The 27,249-nt window shown below is 50.4% G+C and overlaps 2 protein-coding genes across 2 annotated transcripts; one reads left to right on the forward strand and one right to left on the reverse strand.

The window, feature by feature from the left end:
- Positions 1–5,452: 5,452 nt before the first annotated feature.
- LOC139674691 (olfactory receptor 14J1-like) lies at positions 5,453–6,311 on the reverse strand. The gene is made up of 2 exons (XM_071561294.1): positions 5,814–6,311; positions 5,453–5,554 (listed from the first exon to the last, which is right to left on the reverse strand). The coding sequence occupies exons 1-2, from the start codon at positions 6,309–6,311 to the stop codon at positions 5,453–5,455; spliced, it is 600 nt and encodes a 199-aa protein (XP_071417395.1).
- An 8,820-nt stretch (positions 6,312–15,131) lies between these two features.
- LOC139674692 (olfactory receptor 14A16-like) lies at positions 15,132–16,061 on the forward strand. Its single transcript, XM_071561295.1, has one exon. The coding sequence runs from the start codon at positions 15,132–15,134 to the stop codon at positions 16,059–16,061; it is 930 nt and encodes a 309-aa protein (XP_071417396.1).
- Positions 16,062–27,249: the final 11,188 nt, after the last annotated feature.

Below are 27,249 nucleotides of genomic sequence, written 5' to 3' on the forward strand. Positions count from 1 at the left end.
AGGTGCATTTGTCCCCTTTGACATGGCCCAGAGCTCAGGACTGTGAAAACATTCCCAGGCACACACAGCTTGGAGAGATCTTGGAAGGCAAATTGGGAGAGGAAGAACAGAAGAGGCAAAATTAGGGATATGAAACCATCCCAAAGAAGTTCAGTAGCTCCTCTGAGCAATGTTTCTGCATTCAAAACACTGGTAGGAAATGTACTCTGATAAACAGCTGCACAAATATTTTCACATAAACAGTGAGTGAATCAGATTAATAGAACAAGTGTGTGGTGTTGTCAGTAAAAAGAAAATGATGAAAAAATCTTGAAATTAAAAATAAACAGCACATCATAATGACAGGCAAGGAAGTCTTCAACAATTACCAGGATTTCTTGTCTGCAGAGGTTTCAACTACCTCCTAAAACCCACACTCCTGGCTTCAGGCCATGACTTCCCAGAGCAGTCACAGAGTTGGCCACTGCCCCAGAGATGCCCCAGGGCAGCTCAAGGACCCAAGTGTGAAAAGTCCCCCAGAGTGTCTGTGAGCCCTTCTGGAACAGGAGCTGCTGGGCAGGAAGGACCAGCTGGGGAGGGGCAGGGAATCCCCCCCTGCAGCACTGCTGGCCAGGCTGAGGAGGGTCCTCTCCAGCACAGCAGAACATCCTGTCCCCTTGGGGGCTGGGCTGTCAGGTGTGTTCCCAGAACTGACTGACCAAGCTGGGCAGGCAGAGGCTCAGGGGTCATGAAGGGTGTCACAAAGCTGAGCCCATCCAGCTGAAGGATTTGGGGAGGTCAGGAGGAACTGGGACAAAAGGGATGGGATATTTGGGGGAGGGAAGGGAGGCTTGGCCAACAGAGAGGAAAGATGTTGGTGAGGTAAAACCAAGTTTAGGTAATGCTGAGGGTGTTGAAACACTGACTGTGCAAACACTCCTGATGGACCTTTACCTATAATTTGTGTACCATTGCAACTTCTGTCAGGATAACTTGATACTCCTCATTTCACCCCCAGCAATCTTCTCTCAGGAACCAAAGGAACCCTGGGACACTGTGGAATGCCTTGGAACCAAGGGGCCATTCTGACACTTGGGAACCTCATGGAATCAAGGTTCCATTGTGACCCTGCAGGACCTCAAGGAAACAGAAGCCCATTGTGACCCTGTGGAGCCTCATGGAATCCAGGGATCACTGTGACACTACAGGGCCTCATGAACTGCAAGGAACCCTGGGACACTGCAGAAATTCATGGAATCAGGGGACCATGATGACACTGCAGGGCCTCATGGATTCAAAGGAATCCTGGAATATTTTTGAATCTGATGGAATCATCGTGCAACTGTAACACTACAGAAACTTATGGAACCAAGAGGCAATTTTGACCTTTCAGGGCCTCATGGAACAAAAGGGACCCTGGGACACTGTGGAAACTCATGGAAACCAGGGGCCATTGGGGCACTGCAGGGCCTGAAGGAACCAAAGGTATCCTGGGACACTGCAGAGCTCACGGAACCAAAGGGTTCATTGTGACTTGTGGGGCCTCATGGAACCAAAGGGGTCTTGAGACAGTTTTTAACTTCATAGAATCAAGAGATCATTGTCACACTGTGGAACCTCAGGGAACCAGGATGTCACCTGGACACTGCAAGGCCTCATGGAACCAAAGCAATCCTGGGACACTAAGGAACATTATGGAAATATTTTGGGTGTGGCTGAGCAGGAGCTCATTTCCCCACAGGAGCCCTCCCAGTGCTGTGCTCTGTGTTGGGAGCTGGAAAGGTGCTGAGAACACACCAATGTTTTGGCTACTGCTGAGCAGGGCTGGCACAGCCCCAGCACTGCAACGTTCCTTCCCCAACTGAGGGCAAGGTCCTGGGAAGGGACACAGCCAGGCCAGCTGAGCCAGAGTGACCAGAGGGATATTCCAGATCATGGGATGTCAGCTCAGATATAAAAGACGAGGAAAGGAGAAGGAAGGGGGGCATTCATTGTTTCCAATGTTTGCCTGCTGAGCAGCTGCTCCATGTGCCGAAGCCTGGCTTGCTGGGACATGGCCAGACATCACTGATGATGGGGAGCAGAGAACAAACCTGCCTTATTTTCCTCTTTCTTTGTTTGTGTGCAAACTTTGGCTTTTGATTTAGTAAAGTGCCTTATCCCAACCCACCAGTCATTTTCCATCTTATTCTCTCTCCCCTGTCCATCTGGGAAGGGCAGTGATAGAGCGGCTTGATGGGCAGCCTGTAATTCTCCCCATTCTCATTTTGCTCTTCTTAAAGATGGGCTTGGCATCTGCCTTTTCCAAGGACCCCAGAACCTCTCAGATTGCTCTGGCCCTTTTGAGAGCACAGCCCAGAATCCCAGGCAAGGGTGATGCAGCAGTTCAGGAGCACTTGCAATGAACTGTCCAAGACCACTGAGATGAATCTCACTGGGCCAGTGGAGTTTGTTCCTGGAGTCACTCACTGAAATGTCGAGGTCCAGCAAGGCATCCACCTCTGAACTGGGATTGTGGAATTCTCATGCCCCCAGGGGTGATCAGAGAGTCTTTCCCTTTTACACCCACGGGGAGATCACTGCAGGAGTCACAGTCTTTCCCTGGGCTCTCACTGCCACTGCTGGGGGCTGGAGGCACCTCAGCCCTGTGGGGTGTCACCTGCTCTGCCCCTCTCTGAGATGCCCCACGGCCTGAGGGATGGACACAGGGGGAGCTCTGTGCTCAGAAGCACATCCCAGTGCTGCATCCTGGGGGTTTTCCAGGGGATGTGGGGCCCAGAGTGAAGTGACCTCGAGACACTGTGTGTCCCACAGCCCTTCCCAGCACCTCCAGGATTAGCTGATGGTCTTTGTGTTCTCTTGGGTTCATCTCCCCCACACACACACTGTGCATGCTGAAGTCTCCTCTGTACAATTGCAGCATGGCCTTGTGAGCTGCTCATTTGGTGTCCCCATGGAGGGACAAACAACCTGTCAGTGGTGGGTGAGAGGTCAGTGCTGGGAATGGTGTTTGCAGGGGGTGATCTGTGACAATTGCCATGGGGCCCCTTGCCCAGGGTGTCCAGGAAACAAAGACAAAGCCCAGACCCTGCTCTGCTGCTCCTTCAGGTGTGTCCCTGGAGGCCTGGCTGTGGAAGGGACTCTGAGTTGCTGCTTCCCCAGCCCCAGGGAGGGTCTTTTTGTCTGCTCATTCCCTCCGGGGTATCTTTTCAGTCATGACCTCAGTGGGGCTTGCTGACACTCTCAGGAACTTGAAGGTTTGATGATGAATTTTGCTTTTTTAGAGGTTTGTTCAGTTTTCAAATCTTCAGTTCAGGAATTCACTGCCAGAGTGCTCATTAACATTCAAAACATCCTAACAAGACAAGCCTTTGGGAATAATTTAATATTAAGTCTTCATTTCTTTTATGCTTCATTAGACAGATACCAGAAGTGTATTCAAAGTGAGTGCACTACAGTGACAAAAAAATTAAGAAATAGAACTTTTCGTCCCATTTCCTTTTTCCTGTTTATACACTGAGAGCAGCAAACCCTAATTGATATTGTTCCCAAGCACCAGGGATGGTCTCCTTGTCTGCTCATTCCCTTCATGGTCTCTTTTCACTGATGGCATTTTAACCAAACTATCCCCTGGGAATAATTTACTTTTACATTTTCAAATCTTCTGAGGTCAATTACAGAGATCTCAGGAATGCATTCAAAGTGAATATCTTATACTTTAAAAAAAAACACACAGCAAAAATATGTCTTTTTTGTGGCCTGTTTATTTTTGCCTGTTTATACATTATTATCAGCAATTCCCTATTGATATTGACCCAGAGCATCTCCTAATTCAGTGTGAATAGATATGAAAATCAAGACCCTTTTTGTCTGACAATCCATCAGACTTTATCCCTAATCCCCACCCCACCATTTCCCTCATCACATCCCTGGCACTCAAAGCAGCCTTGTGGAATCTGAGCTTCCTCCACTAAAGGCTGGACCTGCAGGTTTCAGCTCCTGGGCACCAACTCCCACCTGCTGTACTTGGAGAAAGAGCTGCAGGAGACACACAGGGATGTTCATGTATTGTCAGCAAACAAAACCAAAGGAAGGCACAGCTCAAAAATAGAAGAAATTCCTCTGCTGTATTTTAAGTTCACATCACTGACGTCCACTTTCCACAGCAGGCAATTTTAGACCAATGGAAAACACGTTCTGTGTCAAGCACAGATCTAAAGGTCCCTCCAAGCGCTCCCTGCCCCAATTCTGTCCATTTTGCTCTTTGCACAAAGTGAGTCACACACTGAAGTCAGAAGTTCCCTTGATCCAGAGCAGGAGGAAAAGAGAGAAAGTGAATGAATTACTTTGTAGTGCAGAGCTAAATCTCCACTAATCCAAATATTTTGGGGTTACAGGAATTTTTTTGGACATGTTCTGCAGCATTTGTTCAGATGACAACAGGTTATGTGGGATTGCTGATCTGCTGGAGGGCAGGAAGGCTCTGCAGAGGGGTCTGGACAGGCTGGATCGATGGTCCCAGGCCAACTGGATGAGGTTCAACGAGGCCAAGTGGTGGGTCCTGCCCTGGGGTGACAACCACCCCAAATCCCTGGCCATGCCCTGCAACTGATCCCCACAGTCTGTCCTGTGTCCTTCATCCCTCCATTTTCAAGAACTTTGAGGGACAAGGGCGCTTCATGCTCTGGGTGTGAAGCAAGATCTAAGTGCCACTAGAGTGGGAACCACAACTCATCAGGTTTGTGCTCTTTGGGAGGACCAGAAAGTGCTGAGATTTAGACCCACAGAAAGTTCCTTTTCATGGCCAAAACCCAAAAATTAAAGAGGATACAATTTCTGAACTCCACAGCTCTTTGTGCAGCTTTCCTCAGCCACAGCAACCAGGATAAGCCACGTCCTTGCTGTGCTGGTCCCACAGCCCAGGGTGCTCCTGGCCTTCCTTGCTGCCAGGGCACACGGCTGCCTCCTGCCCAGCTCCTGCCCACCCACAGCTGCCTTACAGGGCTGCTCCCAGCCAGGCAGCTCCCAGCCTGTGCCATGGCCAGGGCAGTGCCCTGCAGGGGCACACACTGCCATGTGTCCCTCTGCCATTGCAGGAGGTTCCTGCCAAGATGGGCTCTCCTCCTCCCTGAAGCTTTCCCTGAGCACAGAGGCCTGAGAGACCTTTCCAGTGAAGACTCAGGCAGAGAAGCCATGGAGTCCCTCAGCCCCACAGCAGTGTCTGCTGGAATTAAATCCCCCTCCCCATCCCACAGCAGCCCCGCATTTCTTTCCTTCAGCCTTGGTCTCCAGTACAGCCACTGAGGCTCTTCTGGTTCTTGACTTTTCCTGCAGCCACCAACTCCAGATGAGCTTTGCCTTCCCCAAAGTCCCACATGCACAGCACAGGCCATGCCCAGGAATTCCTTGTCTGTGCTTCGCCTTGCTTTAAATCCCTGGCAGAGATTCCATGGCCCCTTTGTGCCCCACTGCCTCACAGCTTGTCCCACAGCTCCCTGTGCAGCCCCAGCCCAGGGCAGGAGCACCCATGGTGGGGAATGGCCGCTCTGATGGAATGCCCAGGACAGTCCTTGGCCTTGGTCACAAAAGAGTGGGTGAATAATTAAATGGGATAAAATGAATACTTTTTTTTTTTTTGATAAGAGCAAAGGTAGAAGGGGAAAAAAACGAAAATTATATAAGAGGAGAGACTTGGCCTCTCATGAAATGCACTGGGTGTCACTGACAGAGCAAAGCAGGCAGTCTCTTCCTGCTAAAAAGCATCCAGTCATCATTTTCCTCACAGCATCCTTCAGCTCCTGGTTCCTCAGGCTGTAGATGAGGGGATTCACTGCTGGAGGCACCACCGAGTACAGAACTGCCACCACCAGATCCAGGGATGGGGAGGACATGGAGGGAGGCTTCAGGCAAGCAAATGTGCCAGTGCTGACAAACAGGGAGACCACGGCCAGGTGAGGGAGGCACGTGGAAAAGGCTTTGTGCCGTCCCTGCTCAGAGGGGATCCTCAGCACAGCCCTGAAGATCTGCACATAGGAGAAAACTATGAAAATGAAACATCCCATAAATACAAAAACACTAGCCACAAGAAGCCCAATTTCCCTGAGGTAGGAGTTTGAGCAGGAGAGCTTGAGGATCTGTGAGATTTCACAGAAGAACTGGTCCAGGGCATTTCCCTGGCACAGGGGCAGGGAAAATGTATTGACTGTGTGCAGCAGAGAGTAGAGAAAGCCACTGGCCCAGGCAGCTGCTGCCATGTGGGCACAAGCTCTGCTGCCCAGGAGGGTCCCGTAGTGCAGGGGTTTGCAGATGGCAACGTAGCGGTCGTAGCACATGATGGTGAGGAGGGAATACTCTGCTGACATGAAGAAGACAAAGAAAAAGAGCTGTGCAGCACATCCCACGAAGGAGATGGTTGTGGTGTCCCAGAGGGAGTTGTGCATGGCTTTGGGGACAGTGGTGAGGATGGAGCCCAGGTCTGTGAGGGACAGGTTGAGCAGGAAGAAGTGCATGGGGGTGTGCAGGTGGTGGTCGCAGGCTACGGCGCTGATGATGAGGCCGTTGCCCAGGAGGGCAGCCAGGGAGATGCCCAGGAAGAGCCACAAGTGCAGGAGCTGCAGCTGCCGTGTGTCTGCCAATGGCAGGAGGAGGAACTGGCTGATGGAGCTGCTGTTGGACATCTGCTGCCTTGGGGGAATGTTGTCTGTTGAGGAGGAAAAGGCAGAACTAAGTTAGCTGTGACTATTGTAGCAAAACACATTGTCTCACAGCAACTTGACAATAAGGGTCTCTCTTTTTAAGACCTCTCTGCATCCTGCTCACCTGAGCTCTGGGTTTTGTTGGCTGATGAGGCCATTAAAACAGGGACACTGTAATGGACTCCTGAGGAGTCCTTTTTGCCTTGCAGAGAGAGGGAACTCAGAATGCAGGGTGAGCTCAAATTAATGTACTCGTGATACATCAAAGAGCTTCCAGCCCCACTGGTTGCAATTTGCCCAGCTGAGGAATTCAGCTGAGGGTATTCTTTGTATTTGTTCACGCAGTTGCACCTGCCACAGTTACCTGTGGTTGTGGGTGTCTGAAATGCCTGAAATTTTTATTGCACTGCAGGTCAAGTCTTGTGGGTCAAGAGACATGACCCACATCCCTGCCCTGCCCTTCCCTGCCCTGCCATGAGGGGGTCACTCCTTCCACCCACACTTTCTCCCTGCAGGGCCATGGGAGCTCATTGGCCGTGCTGAGCTGTCTCTGGCAGGCAGCAGAATCCCTGTCCCAGCACACAGAGCCCTGGGCTGCAGGACCCTGCTCTGCAGGACAGCCCTGGGCACCCCTGGCTGCACCCCCAGCTCACACCCCACAGCCATCCCTGGGAGAAGGGAACCTTCTTGCCCTGTGCCTCTGATGCTCCACACCAGGAAATCCAGGAGAGCCATCCTGACAGGTCCTGTCACTGCTGGCATTTGGCAGGTGTAAGAGACAATTCCAGAAACTCACCTGCAGTGCTCTGCAGCCAGAGACTTACCCTGGCAAAGGGCTGTGAAGATTCCTCTCCTGATGAGCTCTCACCTGTCCTCCCACTCCAGGACACTTTAAAACTCTTTCTCACTTCTCTTGTCTGCCCTTGGTGCCTGCAGGTCCTGCCCTGCTCTGCCATATGGCCACCTCCTCTCCACTGAAGAACTGTGGGAGTCCTTCTGAAAGATCCTGGAAGCTGTGGGATGTGCCAGCTTTAGGAGATACCTGCAGGAAGGGAAGATTAACTTTCCTATAGCCAGAGAATTCTTCTTTCAAATACTGTGGAGGTTTCTCCTATAGTGATAGCTCAGTCCCCTCCCAGCCCAGGCTGCCTCTCACCTCTGTCCCTTCTCTGCTGTGCCCTCGGTGTGTGCAGGCAGTGCCCTGAGCCCTGCTGGGCTGTGCACAGGAGCTGCTCCTGGGCAGAGCTGTCTCTCTGCAGCACTGCCCGCTTGCCAGGAGCTCCGTGTGTGCCAGGAGCCCGGCCCAGCTCAGCAGCACAGCAACAGCCCAGGGCATTTAATGGCCCTCTGGGGGGTTTGGTGCTGAGTCCCTGAACATCAGACCCTGAGGAAAGTTAAAGAAACCTCTTGAGAAGCCAAAGTGAGATTCAAACTGTAAAGTTTCTTGCAGTGCTAATGAGTCCCACTGAGGAACACGACTGTGAAAACATCCCAGGGTTTTTCTGAGCAGAAATTTGGAGACAGTGATGACAGGTCTGAGACTTACAGATTTATCAAGGCTGGAAGAGACCTTCAAAGTCTTCTAGTCCAACTGTCATCCAAGCACCACTAGAATCATCCCTAAATCGTATTCCAAGATGTCACATCCATACACCACGTGAGCACTTCAAGATACCACCACCTCCCTGGGCTAATTATTTCATTGCATAAACACCTTCTCAGTGAAAAACATATTTTTATTATCTAATCTGATCCTTGACATACTCAAGTCAAGTCTGTTTCCTCTCTTTCCGTCCCTATAGGCTTGGCAGAAGAGAGGGAGACCCCTGCTCACTAAGACCTCCTTTTGGGTCTTTGAAGAGAGCAATGAGGTCCTCCCTGAGCCTCCTCTTCTCCAGACTAAAGAGCACCAGTTCCTTATCCAACATGTTTTCCAGACTCTTTTCCAGCTCCATTCCCTTCTCTGGACATGCTCCAGCCCCTCAATGTCCTTTCTGTAGTGAGAGGCTCAGAACTGAGCACAGGACTTGAGGTGGGGCCTCAGCAGTGCCCAGCACAGAGGGACAATCCCTGTCCTGGTCCTGCTGGCCACATTATTCCTTACACTGGCCAGATGCCTTTTGGCCTTCTTGCCCACCTGGGCATACTCTGACTCATATCCAGCCACTCTCCAGCAGCACCCCCAAGTCCCTTCCTGCTGAGCAGCTCTCAAGCAACTCTGCCTCCAGCCTGGAGTATTCCATGGGGTTGTTGTGACCCAAGGTCAGGATCTGACACTTGGTCTTCTTGATCCTTTCCTGCCCTCCAGCAGACCCACAATCACACCCACCTTGGTGTTGTCCACAAATTTACTGAGGGTGGAAACAGTTCCCTCATCCCAGCCATGAGCAGCCAGTTTCTGCAGGAGATGCTGTGGGAGGTGGTGCCAAAGACTTGACTGAATTCCAGAGAGACACATCCACAGCCTTTCCCTCATCTCCTGAGTGGGTCATTTTGTCATAGAGGGATAAGTTTTGTCAACCAGGACCTGCCTTTCCCAAACCCACACTGACTGTCCCTGGTCCCTTGACTGTCTTGTTTGTATGTCTGTAGGCACTCAGGATGATCTCCTCAATGGACTTCCTTGGCACCAAGTTCAGGCCTGACAGGCCTGGAGTTGTCCAGATCCTTCTGGCCCTGCCTATAAATGGGTGTCACTTTGGCTGATTTCTTTTCAGCTTGGACTTCTCCAGTTCACGAGGACTGCTGGGCAATGAGTGAGAGTGGCTTGGCCAGCTCTTTCTCCAGCTCCCACAGTACCCTCAGGTGCATCTCATGTGGGCAGGAACTTGTGGGGTTCTCATTGACACAGCAGGTCACTGACCATTTCTCTCTGGGTTATGGGGGCTTCACTCAGCTCCCCATCACCAACTTCCAGCCCTGGGATCTGGGAATCCTGAGCACAACTGCATTTGGTGTTAAAAGATTGAGACAAAGAAGGCATTAATTCCCTCAGCCTTTTCCTCCTGCCCTGACCCTGCGCTGCCTCTGCATCCAGCAAAGGATGGAGACTCTCCTGAGCCCTCCTTTGGCTGCCCATGGATTCAGAGACACATTTTTTGCTGTCTTTAACTGCAGTGGCCAAATTCAGTTCCAGTTTGTCTTTGGCCCTTCACATTTTCCTCCTCCATAACTTCACCATATCCTTGTAATTCCCCCAAGTTTTCTGCCCCTCTTTCCAGAGGTGACACACTCTCTTTTTTTTCCTGATATCCAGCCCATGGTCTGTGTTTCACCAGGCCATACCTTTTGCCCCCTGGCTTGTCTAAGGCCACAGAGGCACAGCTCCTGAAGCTTTGAGATTTCCTTCTTAAAACACCTGCATCCATCCTGCACTCCTTTCTCCATCAGGACTGACTCCCAAGGGACTCCATCCATCAGTTTCCCAAACTGGCCAAAGTCTGTCAGCTGTCAGTCCAAGGTGTCAGTTCTGTTGGTTCCTCTCCCTTCACTCACAATGGAAATCCCCATTATTTCATGGTCTCTGTGCCCAAGACAGCCCTGACCACCACATCACCCACCAGCCACAGAATCACAGAATGCTTTGGGTCATAAGGGACCTTAAAGAGCTTCTCATTCCAACCCCAGGGGCAGGAACAATTTTCACTAGACCAGATTGCTCAGAGCCACATTCTGCTTGGCCTTGAACAACTTCTAGTGATGGAGGAGCCAGAACGTCTCTGACCAACCTGTGCCAGGGCCTCACCACCCTCACCATAAAGAATTTCTTACCAATATCTCATCTAACCCTTCCCTCTATCAGTGTGAAACCATTGTCCCTTGTCCTGTCTCTCCAGATCCTTGTAATCAGTCTCTCTTCATCTTTCTTGTTGGTTCCCTTCAGCCACAATTAGGTAACCCCAAGGCCTTCCCTTCTCCAGGCTGAAAGATCCCAATTCTCTCAGCCTTCCCTCATGGCAGAGCTGCTTTATCACTCTTATGATCTTGGTGGTCTCCTCTGGACTCACTCCAAGAGCTCCATGTCCTTGCTGTGCTGGGACCCCAGAGCTGGAGGCAGCTCTGCAGGTGGGGCAACATCCAACCAGGTGTGTTCCAGCAAGGACAGTGTGGAACCTCCTGGAACCAAAGGGGCCAATGTGACACCACAGAACCTCTTGGAACCAAATGGGACATTGTGACATCACAGAACCTCCTGGAACCAAAGGGGACATTGAGACACTTTAGGCCCTCATGGGAACAAAGGAATCCAGGGAGACTGTGGAACCTCATGGAATCAAGAAGTCATTGTGACACTCCAGGGCTTTTGGAACCCAAGTAAACCTGGGACACTGTGGATCCTCATGGAGCCATGGGGCAATTGTGACATGTGGGAACCAAAGTAATCCTCAGATATTTTGGAACCTTTTGGAATCAAGGGCCATTGTGACACTTCAGGGCCTCATGGAACCAATGGAACCCTGGAACATTTTGGAACCTCATGGAATGAAGAGGTCACTGTGACACCTGAGGCCTCATCAAACCAAATGAACTCAGGGACACTGTGGAACCTCTTGGATATGAGGGGCCATTGTGACACTGCAGGGCCTCAGGGAACCCAGGGAACACTGAGACATTTCAGAACCTTATAGAAAAAGGGGCTGTTGTTACACTGAGGGACCTGATGGAATGAAGGGGCTTTGTGACACTGCAGGGCATCATGGAGCCAAAGGGACCCTGGGGCACTGTGGAATCTCATGGAACCAAGGGGCCTTTGTGACTTGTGGGGGCTCCTGGAATCAAATGAACCTCAGGACATTTTGGAACCTCACGGCATCAAGGGGCCATTGTGACACTGCAGAGCCTTATGGACCATGACAGGATGTTCTGCCCTGATCAGGCCCAGAATCCACTCAGAGAATGCAAACAATGCAGGCTCTCTGGGTTGAGTTACTGCTGCCACCAAGGGGCTGTTTTGGTGTTGAATTATGCTAAAACCAGCCTGGTTCACCAAACTGCAAATGCACATCCTGCTTTTTGGAACAGGATCTGACAGATAAGCTGCTCACTGGCCTGGAAATTCATGACTAGCAATCCCTCACTGTATAACTCTAAAACCTCAGTCCAACTTCCATATGGAGATCCTTTCACAGACTGTCTTGAAGCATGTGGAGCTTCTCCCATGAAGCAGGGACGGCTCTTCATGGTCATTGCCCAGGGATTAAGGGAAGAAGAGAGATCTGCCCTCTTTAGTTGTGTGAGAGTTACATCAATCTCTGCTTAATGATCATTTCTTTGCTGGTTTCAACACAACTGTTTTAAAATAACTTCTTTGACACAGTGCACTGCACTATTTTATGCTATAATATACTCTACTAGGAGGTTTTTAGCTTTTCCACAGTGTACTGAATGTTTAAGTAAATGATTAAGATCTTTCATCTGTTCACTTGTCTGTTCTTTTCTCTGTTCATTTCACATAACAAATAACTCATTTTATGTATCTGATTGGCCATCATTAAAACCTGTGGAAAAAAGTGATTCCATCACACCTTTATAATTCCTGAAATTTAAATTGCACAGTAAATCTGCAGCTAAGATTGGATTCAGTCACCCCCAGGCTCCTCTCTGAGAAGGAGTTTAGAAAGCAAGGGGTCCTTTCTGCCCCAACAGCTCAATGAGACATCTTCTCTAATAAACTCTGTCTAAAACTTCTGTTACCTCTGTGACACCATGAGCTTCCACACTATCCCAGGATTCCTTTTGTTCTATGAGGCCCTGCAATGTCACAGTGATCCCTTCATTCCATGAGGTTCTGCAGTGTCCCAGGTTCCCTTCAGTTCCATAAGGTCCCAGAGCACCAAAATGACCCTTTGATTCCAAGGGGTTCTGAAGTGTCAGAGTGTCCCTTTTGTTCCATCACTGTGGAGAGTCACAATGAGCCCTTAATTCCATGAGGTTGAAGAGCTACAATGATCCCATTGTTTCAATAAGACTCGGCAGTGTCACAATTCCATGAGGTTCCACAGTGTCACACTGGTCCCTTGTGCTAATCAAGGCCCTGCACTGAGAAAAAGGTCCCTGAAATCCATGAGATTCCACAGTGACCCCGTGATTCCATGAGGTCCTGCAGTGTCACAGTGGTGGTGTCAGAGGTTGTGGTGCTTTTCTTTTGTAGTTACAAACAGAATGAGAAAGAAATAATGTCACCAAGGGCACCTTGGAGGTCCAGACTGGACTTGTGCAGAAAGGAATTTCCCTCCAAGAGAAATGCTCTGATACAAAGTGTCACAAAGATGGGGTCTGAATCAGCCCAAGGCTTCATGGAAGAGCCAGGGAGGAGGGAGAGGTGTCAGTGCAGGAAGGGGCCAGCGAGGTGGGGCAGCCGGGGGATGCCGACAGCCTGCAGGGAAAGGGGCAGGGCATGGACACCGTAGGACAGCCTGGGCTGGAGAGGAGACAGGGATGTGCAGAAGCTGAAAGGCCCCAAGAGAGCCAAGTTGTGCAGGCCTTTGGCCATGGCTGCTGTGTGTGCCCCTGATGGCATGAGGAGACAAGTGAGCCTTGCAGCCCTGGGGCCTCATTGCCTCCTTGTCCCTGCTCAGCAGCCTGGGAGGTGTCACCCCATCCTCCTGCCCTTGGCATTGCACATCCCACATCCCACTGCCCCAGGAAGACCCCTGACCAATGAGGGAGGGAATGGATCTCCCTTCTCAGGGTCTGGAGGTCAGGGCTAGGACCTTTGAATTCTGAAACACAGCCAGTTTAACTCAGCATGAGAGACATCTTTGACTTGCTTGTCCATAACTGTCATCACTGCCTCCAGTTTTCTGCTCTAACTGGAATCTGGGGACACTTTCTCAGTCCTGTTCCTCAGTGGGACCCATTAACACTACAAGAAACTTCAGTGTTTCAATGTAAATTTGAGTTCTTGAGAAGTTGTTTGAACTTACTCTGATGGACTGAGTTTAATGTAAACAACACAAACCCCCCAGAGGGCCATTAAATGCCCTGGGCTGTTGCTGTGCTGCTGAGCTGGGCCGGGCTCCTGGCACACAGGGAGCTCCTGGCAAGCGGGCAGCGCTGCAGAGAGACAGCTCTGCCCAGGGGCAGCTCCTGTGCACAGCCCAGCAGGGCTCAGGGCACTTCCAGGGCAGCTCAGGGACACCAGCAGGGCACAGACAGAGCTTAAAGGGGCTCAGCATTGGGAGGATGACTCAGAGCTCATGGAGGAGAAATCTTTGCAGTGCTGGACACGGTGAGTCTGTGGGTGCAGGGCAATGCAGGGGCAGCTCCTGGAGGCATCTCCTACATCTGGCCCAGCCCCAGCTGATGTGATGTGTGAGGAGGGTGCTGTTGGGGGACACATTAGAATAGCTGTGGAGCCGGGGGGTGCAGCCAGGGGTGCCCAGGGCTGTGGTGCAGAGCAGGGTCCTGCAGCCCAGGGTGCTTGTGCTGGGGCAGGGACTCTGCTGCCTGCCATGGTCAGCTCTCAGCCAGCCTGGGGAGCTGCTCAGAGGGCTGGGGAGAAGGGCTGTGGGGAAGGAGCAGGCCCTTGTAGGGAAGGGCAGGGTCCGTCTGCTGTCAAAATTGTGCTGTAGGAGCAAGGGCTACTTATAGCTCCAGATCAATGCAGAAAAATTGCCAGGTGCATTTGCAGGAAGCACAGCATGAGGGAGGTTGCCTTATAGGGAAAGCTTCTTTTCTTACAGTTTTGCCCTCTGGATTGTCTGGGTAGGAAATGGGACAGAAATTCATCTCTGAGCTGAGCAAGAGACTCTAAAACCTGTAAACTGTTGCTTTTATAGGTGCAGAAACCAGGGACTACCACAAGCCACCACAGAGTGGCTCAGAGGCAGCATCAGTGTTGCTTTTCCAGACTCCTCCGGGTTGCTCTGACACTGGTATCAGAGCCTGCCCAGCCAGAGCTGCCCCTGGGCAGTGCCCTGTGCTGGGAGGGCTCTGCAGGGCAGAGCTGAGCACCCAGGGCTGGGATGGGCTCTGGGAGCACTGCCAGGGCCCAGTCCTGGGCACAGGGAAGCAGCTGCTGGCAGGGACAGCTCCAGGCAGCAGAGCCCTGGACAGAGAGTGGGGGGAAAGTGTCACTAAGGGATCCCTGGGACAGGGGATATTCAGGCAGCTCTGGGGGCCCTTCCCTGCAGCTCTACTGGGCACTGTGTGCTGGGCCAGGAAAATGAGGATTTCTCCAGTGGGTCAGAACCTTCACCAGATGTGTCTTCTGAGTCATGAGTGCAGAGGTGGAGCTTTTGCATTCAAGGTGGGTTCCATCTGATATCACTCGTGAATGTCAGAGCTGTAATAAAAAATTTTCATGTCCTGTTACAGCACAGGAGCACTGACTACTTGATAGCACATTTGACAAATTGATTTTAGTTAAAAACAGACTGTTTATTTCAGAGACCTGTCCTTAATTAATCCCCGTGTTTTCCTTTTCTGAACAGAACGTCTTTAAAAAAACAGCAAATGCCCAACAGCAGCTCCATCAGCCAGTTCCTCCTCCTGCCATTGGCAGACACGCGGCAGCTGCAGCTCCTGCACTTGTGGCTCTTCCTGGGCATCTTCCTGGCTGCCCTCCTGGGCAACGGCCTCATCATCAGCGCCGTAGCCTGCGACCACCACCTGCACACCCCCATGCACTTCTTCCTGCTCAACCTGTCCCTCACAGACCTGGGCTGCATCTGCACCACTGTCCCCAAAGCCATTCACAACTCCCTCTGGGACACCACAACCATCACCTACACAGGATGTGCTGCACAGCTCTTTTTCTTTTTGTTCTTCATCATGACAGAGTTTTCCCTCCTCACCATCATGTGCTATGACCGCTACGTTGCCATCTGCAAACCCCTGCACTATGGGACCCTCCTGGGCAGCAGAGCTTGTGCCCACATGGCAGCAGCTGCCTGGGCCAGTGGCTTTCTCAATGCTCTGCTGCACACAGCCAATACATTTTCCCTGCCCCTGTGCCAGGGCAATGCCCTGGGCCAATTCTTCTGTGAAATCCCACAGATCCTCAAGCTCTCCTGCTCACACTCCTACCTCAGGGAAATTGGGCTTCTTTTGGTTAGTATCTGTTTAGTTTTTGGTTGTTTCATTTTCATAGTTTTCTCCTATGTGCAGATCTTCAGGGCTGTACTGAGGATCCCCTCTGAGCAGGGACGGCACAAAGCCTTTTCCACGTGCCTCCCTCACCTGGCCGTGGTCTCCCTGTTTGTGAGCACTGGTATGTTTACCTATCTGAAGCCTTTCTCCATCTCCTCCCCATCCCTGGACCTGGCCCTGTCAGTTCTGTACTCGGTGGTTCCTCCATCACTGAACCCCCTTATCTACAGCCTGAGGAACCAGGAGCTCAAGCATTGCCTCAGGAAATTGATGATTGGTTTCTTTCAGACATAATGAAGTACCAGTTTTCTTCTTAGAGCATTCGGAATGTAACTTGTTACAAGCCCTGTCTGCTTTTAGTCACATGTCCTCTTTTGTGTTTGTTTTGTTTCTGGTAGTTTTTCTTTTTTCTTTTCTTATTAAACATGTTTCCATTAAAGAATGTCATGTCTAATTAATGATTAATGTTACCACAATATCTACAAGTCTCCTGATATTCAGTTATTGTTCAAAAGTCATGAGTCCTGTGATTTTTAATGAAATAAACTTCCCTGCACTGACTTGTGGTGTCCAAGATGCTTCCTAAACCCTTCTCTGTGCTGCAGGGTCAGTGTCTGCGTGCACAGGGGGAGGGAAGAGACTCCCAGCATAGCAGGAAAACCAGGGACAAGGGCACTTGCTCCTTCCACATCTTCTCTTTCCAGCTCCACACTCTCCTTCTGAGCCCTTATGTTGGTGCCAGGCCCAAGTGCTCTGCCAGCTTGGTCACATCCTGCTGCATGTCCATCCTGGGATCACAGGCAGGGACAGGTCATGGACACTGCTGGGACACAGCTGGGCTCCACAACAGCAGCTCCATCAGGGAAGGGCATCTCCTGAGGGCAGGGCAGGAAGGCTTTGCTCCTCTTCCAAAGTCACTGTCAAGAATGTGCCCAAGGAAGTTCCCTGGCAAAGCAAATCCCAGTGCCCCATTGCAGAGTGTGAGTGTGCAGGATGTGGGCTTGTAGCAGTTTCCTTGCACAGCCAGAGCTCCTAGGACAGACTTGAAGGACCAGCAGAGCAGGGTCTGGGCTATGTCTTTGTTCCCTGCAGAGCCTTGAAAGGTGCCCCACAGCAATTGTCACAGACCAATTCCTGCAAGCCCCATTCCCGGCTCTGGCCTCTCATCTCACCTGCAAGAAATTGGTTGTGCCTCCATGAAGGGATGTCAAGGTCAGAAGTCCATGTTTGGTTTGCACTTCAGCATGTCTTCTGTATGTCCCTGTCCTGTCTTCTGGCCTGTCCCTTTCCCTTCCCAGCAGCAAACCAGCCTGGCTGGGCAGCATTTCCCCTGTGCAGGCAGAAAGGGCTCTTCAGGCAGGAGCAGCTTTGCCCTCCAGCAGGCAGCATTCCTGCCCTTTCCCAGAGCACAGAGAACAGCTGGGCAGTGGGATGCAGCCAGAGGCACACACACCTCCATGGGTCACCCCTCTGAGCTGCCTGCACAGCTTCAGTGAGCACCCAACAGAGAAACAAATGCTCTCAGTCACAGGTGTCCAAGCAGGGCAGAGGGGACACGAAGATTTTAAAGGAGATAAAGAAGTTAAAGGGAAGAGTAAATACTTCCATTGATAAAAGGGACTAGGAAATTCAGACATCAGCCCCAAAAGTTTTACTGGTTGAAATGGGGACTGTCCACAACTGTTGCAGCCCTGATTCAGGTGGGTCTGAAGGACCACCTCACAAGTTTCGTTTTCACCTTAAAAGGACATGTTTCCAGCCTCAACCGATTGGAGTCAGACCATCGCACCTGGGGCGGGGTCACTTGAGGTCATATATACCTGTGTTTTTGAATAAACTTTGAATTTGCTTGAACATCACATTGGTGTGTTCAGTCTCCCTAGGCCCTGGTTTGCAACAATTGGTGGACCCCAACGTGTCTCAGAACATGAAGCCACCTGCAGACCTGCCTAGAGCCTTAAGAAGTGGCCTCTGAGAGCTGCTATGCCCCAGTTTTTTTTGGGTGCTTTGTGGAGAAGCCCCCGAGAGCTTCTGTATCCCGTAAACTTGGGAGTTTTTTGTAGTGGCCTTGAGAGCTGCTGAAAGAACGTGGACTGAAGGAACCATGACCTTCGAACCGGTGAGTTAAAGAAACATGGGAAATTCCAACTCGACTAAAACGAACTTATTGCTTGATAAATTTGAAAAACTAGCTCATGTTACAAAAACAAACATTGAAAGACAAGCATTACAGGAATTTTGGATTGGTGTTTCACTCGAAGGCACCTAACAGATGCCAATTCCACACTTCCCATAGAAGTGTGTGATAAAATTGGGGCAGACTTGTGGAATTTAGTGCAAACTGCACCCGACGAATTTTTACAGCTCATTCCGTCATATGCAGCTGTAAGGAAAATGCTGTTAGAGGTAGAACGAGCCCGTAAAAACCTCGAGCTACCAGAGAGAAGGGAAAAAAGTCAGTTTCTACAGAGCAGTTTTTCTCCTGAACATCCTTCTGCACCGCCGTGGGCACCGCCGCTCGCAGAAACGCCGCCGCGGTACCCTTCGGCATCGCCCGTGCCGCCTGCGGGACCCCCGCCGCGGTACCCACACGCGGCACCGCCCGCTCCCGCTCCAGAAAACCCGGCAAGACCACAGCAACCATGGAATCAAAGCTTTTCCACGCCGTTCGTCACCGCGAAAAGCCAAGAAGTCGTCTGTGCACCGCCTTACAACTACCAAGAAACAGCCTATGCACAGCAAATGAGACCATCGGCTGCCGCTGTAGAAGCGGCCGGACCTCAGCAGCAACCTTGGAACCCCACGAGACACGCCGCAGAAAACCAAACCGTGAGTGAGTTTTATTTAAATCCTAACTCCGAGAAGGCGCGATGGGGAATGCCCTCAGCCGAGAGAGACATGTGGAGGGGGGGACAAACCCCGTGGAGTTTCTCTCCCCCTGTCCATCCACCTTCGGCGCCGGCTCCGCCACCGCCGCCGCTGCCGCCAATGCCCTGCGGGTTCCTCGGGGCTGCGGTCGCCCCGCCGCCGCGCTCCCCGCCGCCCCGCGGGTACGCCGGAGTTGCTCCGTTGTGGCAAGAGGCGGCCGCGGGAGACATTTTGGCAGGACTCGAAACCGCGTGGACAGGAAAACAAAGAGACCACGTGATTGCAAACCCCGCAAAATCAAACAAAGGAACGGCGCGCCCTTACCACGAGGCGCACGGACCGCCTGACCCCCCTCCGTACTGCATGGCAATCACAGCGCATGCGCCAGGCGCGGGTCCGCCGCAGCCTGCAGGGGCCAGAGTCGGCTCCGAATTCGCCTGCTCCTGGGGCGGATCAGTTCCCGCGCCACCCCCACCACCTCCTGCGTGGATCGACTGCGTCATGGAGAGGGGAGAGACTCCTCCCCAGTGGAGCGGAACCCGCGGAGCTCCCCCTGGTCGTTCCCTTCACTGCGTGCCATTCACAGCGCAAGCGTCCCGAGAACAAGTTCCCACAGCGCCAGTCGCGCAGGACACAAGCTCTGCATCACCAGCAGGGACTCCCTCCCCGATAGCCGCGCGCTGCCCGCAGCTGCCAGCACCGGCACTGGAACCCCCCGCACCGGTAGGGACTGCCCCTGCACCGGCAACCTGGTACCTGCAGCCTCCATCACCGACAGCCACACCCACCAGCTGTATCCCAGAATGGAAAGCAACAGCACAGCCATTTAAAGGCACGGCACCAAAAGAAAAAGAAGCCTCTGTTTGGAACATGCTGGGGGGAGCTGGGAATCACGATGTAGTAAAAAAGGGATTAGAAAGATCCAAAAATGCTGCTTTAGCTGTCTTTTCTAACCTTCCTGGAACAGGGAAGCCTCTGGTAACTCAAAAAACCATTTCAGAAGCCTTCACAACTATGGTGAAGCCAGATGAAAAGCATCTAGCCACCATAATTCAAAGGGTAGTTAAATCCAGAGAGTATCTAAGTGTATCTCTTGCATTTGTAACTTGTCTTGTTGCTGTTACTAATCAGAATGTATGGATAATGCTTTCTCAACAGGCAAATCTAAAAAAATTCTGCTCAGATAACATGGTTAAAGGAGGAGAACCAAACAAAGTGTGCCTTATAGGAACACCTTATCATAACATCAAAGATTTCATTCCTTTTGGTATTGAGGAAGCAAAAGTGTCCTGCAGTGGTACTGGAGAAACCATAGCAGACATCATATGGCAATTGAATACTCCCTTAGAGAGAGATCCGCAAGAGCTAAGGTTAGTAGGAGCTCTCCCTGGAAATGAGTCATGTGTTGAATTTCACCCTGTGCATTCCAGTGTATCAGAATGGTCAAACAAACACTGGTCACAGCAATATTTTCCTGTGGGAAGCACAGATGTCACTCCTCATAATAAGAGTTACACCAATAGCAGTTGGTGTTGGAATGTTGTTGGTTCACAAAATACAAGTTACCCCAAAACAAGATTGGTTCACACAAAAGGTAACCAGAGAAGAGCGTTGCCTCCTGGATATTTCTTAATTTGTGGTAATAGAGCATGGCCTGGAATACCCAGGTAAAAAGTGGACCTTGTTACTTCGGCAAGCTGACCAAATTTACACAATCAATACAAGAGCATGTTAAGTGGTCTAGTCCTCAAGCTGAGGAAAACACCACAGAACATTGGAGTGATACAGGAAATTTGCTAGAAGCAGTTTTTTCCCCAGTTGGTGTAGACAGAGCATTACGTTTAGTGCAAATGCTTAACTACTGGGTGCAGGAACAACTAAACATCATTGCCAAAATGCTTAATGATTTCTCAACAGATGCTGATAGGATAGAACAAGCAGTATTACAAAACAGAGAAGCCCTAAGATTCTTGTTGATGATTCATGGTTACCAATGTGATGAGTTTAAAGGAATATTTTGAGCTTATTGCACTGCCAAGTTGCCCAGCAGGCTGCAGGGGTAAGGATACCTGCCCCCCTAAGCTGCTGAACATTTTCTAGAGAGCGTAAGATCATCAGTACTTACTCTCTTTCAGTGTTGGTTATGTTTAGCCTTTGTGAATTTTCTCTGTGAATTCACACTTGTTTACTGCTTACCAAGAGTGTATAAGGACTAAAAATCACAACTTGATTCTCAAACCTCTGTGATGGCCACACAGAAGTTCTGAGAATGAGCCTTGAACTATAGCATAAGGCGATTTAGTTCAGCTGGACTGAACTTGCTTCTTTGCTAAGTCACTCTGCACTCTTGGACACTTTGCACAAAATTTAATAAAATTTGTAGTTTGTTTACAGTGGTCTGTGCGGTGATGACTGCACAAAACCACCACGATTTCACGTGTGAAAGAAAAGTTTCTTGTTTTGCATTAGTTGTAAGTTTGCAAATTCCAAACATACATGTCTTAGTCATGTATTAGTTTGTGTGAGTTTACAAAGGTTACTGTACCTCCTTCCAAAAGTTCTATTTTGAAAAGAGAGGGGGAGGTAGGAATGTGTAACCTGCAAATACCCTGTTAAGTCTGGAAGTAGCAAAATTTAAGACTTTCAAAATGTTATTTCTCAATTTTCAAAATTTTCAGCCTTTCTGTTCAAGTTGCAATATGCAAGATGTGTATTATGTTGTTTGCATTTTTGCTTTGTTCTTTGAAACAAAAGGGGGAGATGTTGCAGCCCCTGATTCAGGTGGGTCTGGAGGACCACGTTACAGGTTTCGTTTTCACCTTAAAAGGACATGTTTCCAGCCTCAACCAATTGGAGTCAGACCACCGCACCTGGGGCGGGGTCACTTGAGGTCATATATACCTGTGTTTTTGAATAAACTTGGGATTTGCTTTACATCACATTGGTGTGTGCAGTCTCCCTAGGCCCTGGTTTGCAACAGTGGGTGGCAATGAAAGAGCAACTGAGGTGTCCCCAAGGAGTAATCCCTGCTGTCCCCAGGGTCAGAGAGATGCAGAGCTGGGCTGTGCAGGCTGGCAGGACAGGGCTCGGCTGCCTGTGGGGTCTGTGCAACTGAGGTTATCAAGCATTGGAAGAGAATGTCCAGGGAAGTGACTGAGTCACCATGGAATCACAGAGTGGTTAAGGTTGGAAATGACCTCTAAGATCATGGAACACAAGTTATCATCGCTGTCACCTTCACCAACAACTAAACCATGTCCCCAGGTACCATGCCCAGACATCTTTTGGACTTTTTCAGGGATGGTGGCTCAGCCCCTTCCCTGGGCAGACTCTTTCAATGCTTGGCAGCTCTTTCAGGGGAGATCATCCTTTTTGGCCTTGAAATACTTATCCCTTGAGGCATTTGTTCCTCCTCTCTGACACTCTCATGTCTTCAATCCCTTCCACAAGCCTTGGCTCTGAACCACACTCCCTCTGATTTCCAGTTACAACAATTCCCAGTGGTGCTGATCCACTTGGGCTACAAGTCAGGTAAACAGTTCATCAGGGTTACAAGGGCTAATGACTCATCCTTGGTTTCCCACCCTTCTTGGCCCCTTCTGTTTCTGCCTGTTCCCACCTCTACCATGCAAGAGCTCCTGGTGCCATCAGGGAGTCCCTGTGGCTTGACTGGAACAGTCCAGGAACACTTCCCTGCTCAGCTGGGTCAGTCAAGGCTTAGGAGGAGCTTCTGAGGTCAGGCCCGAGGATGGGGCTGGGCCTTGGAACAGGCTGCCCAGGGACCTGGCAGAGTCACCATCCCTGGAGGGGCTTACAAGGGGTGTGGATGTGACACCTGGGGACATGGTTTATTGGTGGACTTGGCAGTGCTGGATTGTGGTTGGACTCGGTGACCTTGGAGGGCTTTTCCAACCTCAGTGATTCTCTGATGCAATGACTCATCAAATCTATGATTTTGATAATTCTTCTCCTGCAATCACATTCTGATATGACAGAAATGGTATTGACATTTCCTTGAATATATTGAATCATTTCAATTGATAAAAATATGTTATTTAAAATTCAAAATATGAAAGGATACTGTTTGGTTTTCAGGCTGAGCTGCACTGACTGACCATCAGTACCCAGTGCTGCTGGAGGCTCAGGTGTATTTGAGGTCCTTCCCTGGCACTGGCAGCTGTCACACAGGACCTGCAGGACATCAGGAACTCTTTGAAGCTGCAGATGGAACCTGGGCAGAGGGTCCCAGGGAACCTACATAAGAGCATCAGGTATCTGTGTCCTGGTAAGACAAGGAGAAGAATCAAAAAGAATATTAAGAGCTTAACATTTTCTTCCCTCTGGATGATTTTTGGGTACCTTTCTGCCTAGGAAAGTGCCCAGTGCCCCAGATAAATCCTTTCTGCCCATCACTGCCCCTGCCCCACCTCACACAAGGAGTTCCCTGAGGTTTCTGAGGTGGAGCTCTCTCACCTGACACAGGGGAGCAGTGACCAGTGTCAGTGACACCCCTGGGGTTTGGATGATCAACTTTGCACTCATCTCACACATCTGTTATAGTGGCTTCCTGTAAGACTCCCTAAATCATCAAATCACTTTTCCTTTCCATCCCCTCCAGGGTACAGGATGTGTGACTCTGGTTTAGGAGATGAAATAGGTGGAATGGTCTCACTTGGAGCTCACAGGAGGCATCGAGCTCACAGGCCCTTGTCCTGCTGAGGGAATTCAATCCTCTGAACACCTCCTGGGAAAGCAGCAAGGAGGGCTCTGGGCACTGCAGGAGACTCCTGGAATGCATGGGGGAAAACTTCCTGACCCAGGTAAGAGGAGGCCTTTCCAGGGGGGATGTGTTCCTGGATCTTTGGTCACCCAGGCAAGTGGTGACCAGTGGTGTCCTGGGCTGCCTCCAAAGCAGCCTGGGCAGCACGGGAGGGGAATTCTGCCCCTCTGCCTTCTCAGGCGAGACCCCACCTGCAGAGCTGCCTCCAGCTCTGGGGTCCCAGCACAGCAAGGACATGGACCTGTTGGAGTGAGTCCAGAAGAGGCACCAAGATGATAAGAGGGATGGAGCAGCTCTGCCATGAGGGAATACTGAGAGAGCTGGGATTGTTCAGCCTGGAGAAGACAACCTTTGAGGTGACATAATTGTGCCTTTCAGGACCTGAAAGGAGCCAACAAAGAGATGGAGAGAGACTGTTTACAACGGCCAGGAGTGACAGGACAAGGGGGAATGGCTTGACATTGACAAAGAGTAGGTTTAGATGAGACTTTAGGAAGTAATTTTTTCCTCTAAGGGTGTGGAGGAACTTGCACAGGTTTCCCAAAGAAGCTGTGACTGCCTCATCCCTGGAGTGTTCAAGGCCAGATTGGACAGAGCTCTGGGCAACCTGGTCTAGTGGAAGGTTCTTCTGTTCATATCACTGGGGATGGAACTTGGTGATATTTTAAGGTCCCTGAAATTCAGGACATTTTAGGATTCTGAATTTCTTGAAGCAACTATGAAAGACCCCAACATTTTGATCTCACTGGGGAAAACGTCACCTTCCAAAAAGGGCAATTAAAGCAGGAATGCAAAAAGACCCATAAGATCCAGCCCCACAGAAAGGGAAAATGATATTTCTTATGCTGTGGGTGCAGAAGGCAGTAGGTGTTGGGTTGTGGCTCAGAACACTCAAACAGATCTGGTCAATGCACCCACGAGGCAAGGCAAACACTGAGCAGAGTGAGGGGCAACGAGTGGGGGCCTGACACACAGAAGGAGCAGATTGCTGGGGGAGGAACTGCCTTTCCTGTGACAGGACCAGGGCACATCCCACTGCAGGAAAAGCCCCAGGCCAGCCCCAGCACATTGAAGGCCACGGGCACAACTGCAGAGTGACTTGGTTGCACCTCTGCCAGGGAGAGCCTGAAACCCCAAATGCATCTTGGCAGCAGCAGGTCCTGCCAGTCCATGGCCAGGAGCCCTCCCTTGCCAGCCCAGCCTGGTGGGCAGCACTGCAGAGCTGCTGCTTAAGGGTGTTCTTTCTTGCTGGGCTCTGCAAAGCCACTTCTGCTACAGGAGCCTCATGGGGAAGCAATTGGGCCCCAGCAACTTGGAGACAAAATATTAATAAAAACCTGCTCATGCTGTTGCCAAACCCCTCTGAAATGATTGGGGTAATAAAACCCCCTAACACTGCATGTTTGGTGTTAGAAAGGAAGGCATCACTTTATTCCCAGTGCTCTGTGTGTGTGTCCAACAGAAATCCTTTCACACAGACACCAATGCATCACTTTTTCACCTATTTATACATTTTTAGCAAACAAAGAAATCAATGTTCATTGGTTCTAAATGACATAATTTTATTGAAGTAATTTTGAATTAATATTGAATTAATTTTTATCTTCTATTGGTTATGTACTTCTCCCTCTCTATGCTAATTAGTCCATATTTTTAGTCTTTTTCTCCTGGTTGGGACTTTCCATCACATCTACTAAGTCCTTGTTAGCCATCTTCTTTATCTGCTGGTTTCTACAAAATGTCCTTGTGGTCCATAAATTCTGCATTCCAGATGTCCAACATCAACAGTACATCTTTCTATCCCAGGCTTTGTTCATCAAAGCATATCAAGGTTCACTTAACAAAACTTAGAGAATTAGTACTTTTCCCAAGCTGTGTTCTCACAGTGGTAGGTTAAATTCTGCTGAGTGCTGGCTGAAAGAGATTTAAGGCCCAACACACAACTTGTCCTTAATTCAAGCAGTTCATTAAAAGGCTAATTAAAACCATTATGATATTAGAAAAGTTATATCATTTCCTACAATCGAAGCAGAGACCAGACAGGGGCAGAGGAAAGGGGAGACTCAGGCCAAGGAGATATGGCTGGAATGTGATGGTTGTGAGGTCACTTCCACTGCAGCAGCCTGGGTGGCCCTCAGGAGACATTCTGGCCAGGGAGCACTGTGAGGTCATCCAGCACATCAGGGAACCCACACAACAGAAATTCCATCTGGGGGAGGTGAAGGAGTGGGGCAGGAGGGAGAGCCCCCCAGGTTCTGATTCTGGGGGCAGCTCTGTCACACAATCCCACCAACCCTGGCAGGCAGGAAGGCAGCCTGGGCTTGTGGCCACCCTGCTCTGCACTGGCCCTGCAACTGGGGAAAATTCTTTTCCTCATCTCCAGGCTGAACATTCCCTCTTTCCCTCAACACCCCTTGTCTTTCATCCTCTTCACATGCCAGCTCCAGCCAAGCTTTCCCTCCCTCAAAAACAGTCCCCATATTTAACACTTTCTTTGCAAACTGTCCTTGCTGTCACCTCCTGGCAGTGGCTTCATGGCCCCTGTAACAGCCAGCCCTGGCCCTGCACTGACCCAGCCCTGCTGCCCCACAGATGCTGCATCAGGAAGGGAAGGTCCATGGGGGAGGGAAATGCACCGAGACTCATCCTGGAAGGGACCTCGGGCGGGTTCTGGGCCAAACCAAAGCACAGTGAGTGGGGAAAGGGACACAAGGATGGGCTGTTTGTGTGCTCTGCCATGTCAGGAGAAGATGTAGAGCTCCAGAGACACCCAGACAATGTGGATCCCTCCAGGATATGATCTCAGACAGGGACTCCCAGGCTTCTGCCAATCCCTGTTTGTTCTGGTTTGATGGTCACTGGTGGTTACACCCACTCACCCACCCACACACCCACCAGTGTTCTGTGCATACACACCAGTCTCACCAGTGTCTGGGCCCCCAAGGAACACAAGATCTAATGATTTTGGGGCTCCCACTCCAGTGGTTGTCACTTGGACCTCCCTTCAAACCCAGAGCACAGAGATCCCTTCTCCCAGAAAGGTCTTGGCAGTGGAGGGATTAGGAAAATGGAACAGACTGTGGGATCAGTTACAGGGCATAGCCAGGGAAAGGCACTGACCAGTCACCTCTTTGCACATGCCCAGCTCCTTCATACCCTTTTCTCTCTGTTTTCTCATGTCTGTTCCTCCACAAGTCACTTTGGTCATTTCCTGGACATCCCATGGCAAGTCTTGCACTGCCCCTAAATGCACTTTCTGGCTGCCCATCCTGAGTCTCAGGACCTGAGTGAGAAAACCCCCAACCTCAGCTGCAAGGCCATCCTGGGGGGCTGTCACTGATCACTTGGGGAGCCTTTCATGTAGAGATGTTGGAAATCTCTATTAGTTCCTTTGTAACTTTTGAGGTTTGAAAGGTTCCTCCAAAGTCATTGAAATTCATGTCCCTAAAAGGACTGTTTTTCCATTTTCATAAAGTGTTGGGGATTAGGTCACATTAAAATGCCAAAATGGTGCATGTAGGTGTTTGCAACCCTGTGGAGAAGGAGTTGGGGATATATGAAAAAAGAATAATAAACTGTTTGGATTGGAAGAGACCTAAACCAGACACTAGTCCAAGGACCTTTGCATTAGCCACGGACACCTTCCACAAGTTCAGGCTGTACAAAATTCCCAAACTTGGACAGATCCAGGAATGGAGTTTTCAGTTACTTAATAAGCTGGCCCAGGTTCCTGCCACCCTCAGCACAAAATATTTCTTCCTGACATCCAATGGAAATCTCCCCTCATTCAGTTCCAGTTCCTCTGCCTTGTTCTGCCAATACAACCCTTGGCAG

Source organism: Pithys albifrons, chromosome 7 (assembly GCF_047495875.1).
Source record: "Pithys albifrons albifrons isolate INPA30051 chromosome 7, PitAlb_v1, whole genome shotgun sequence".
In the NCBI taxonomy this organism is placed as follows: Eukaryota; Metazoa; Chordata; class Aves; order Passeriformes; family Thamnophilidae; genus Pithys; species Pithys albifrons.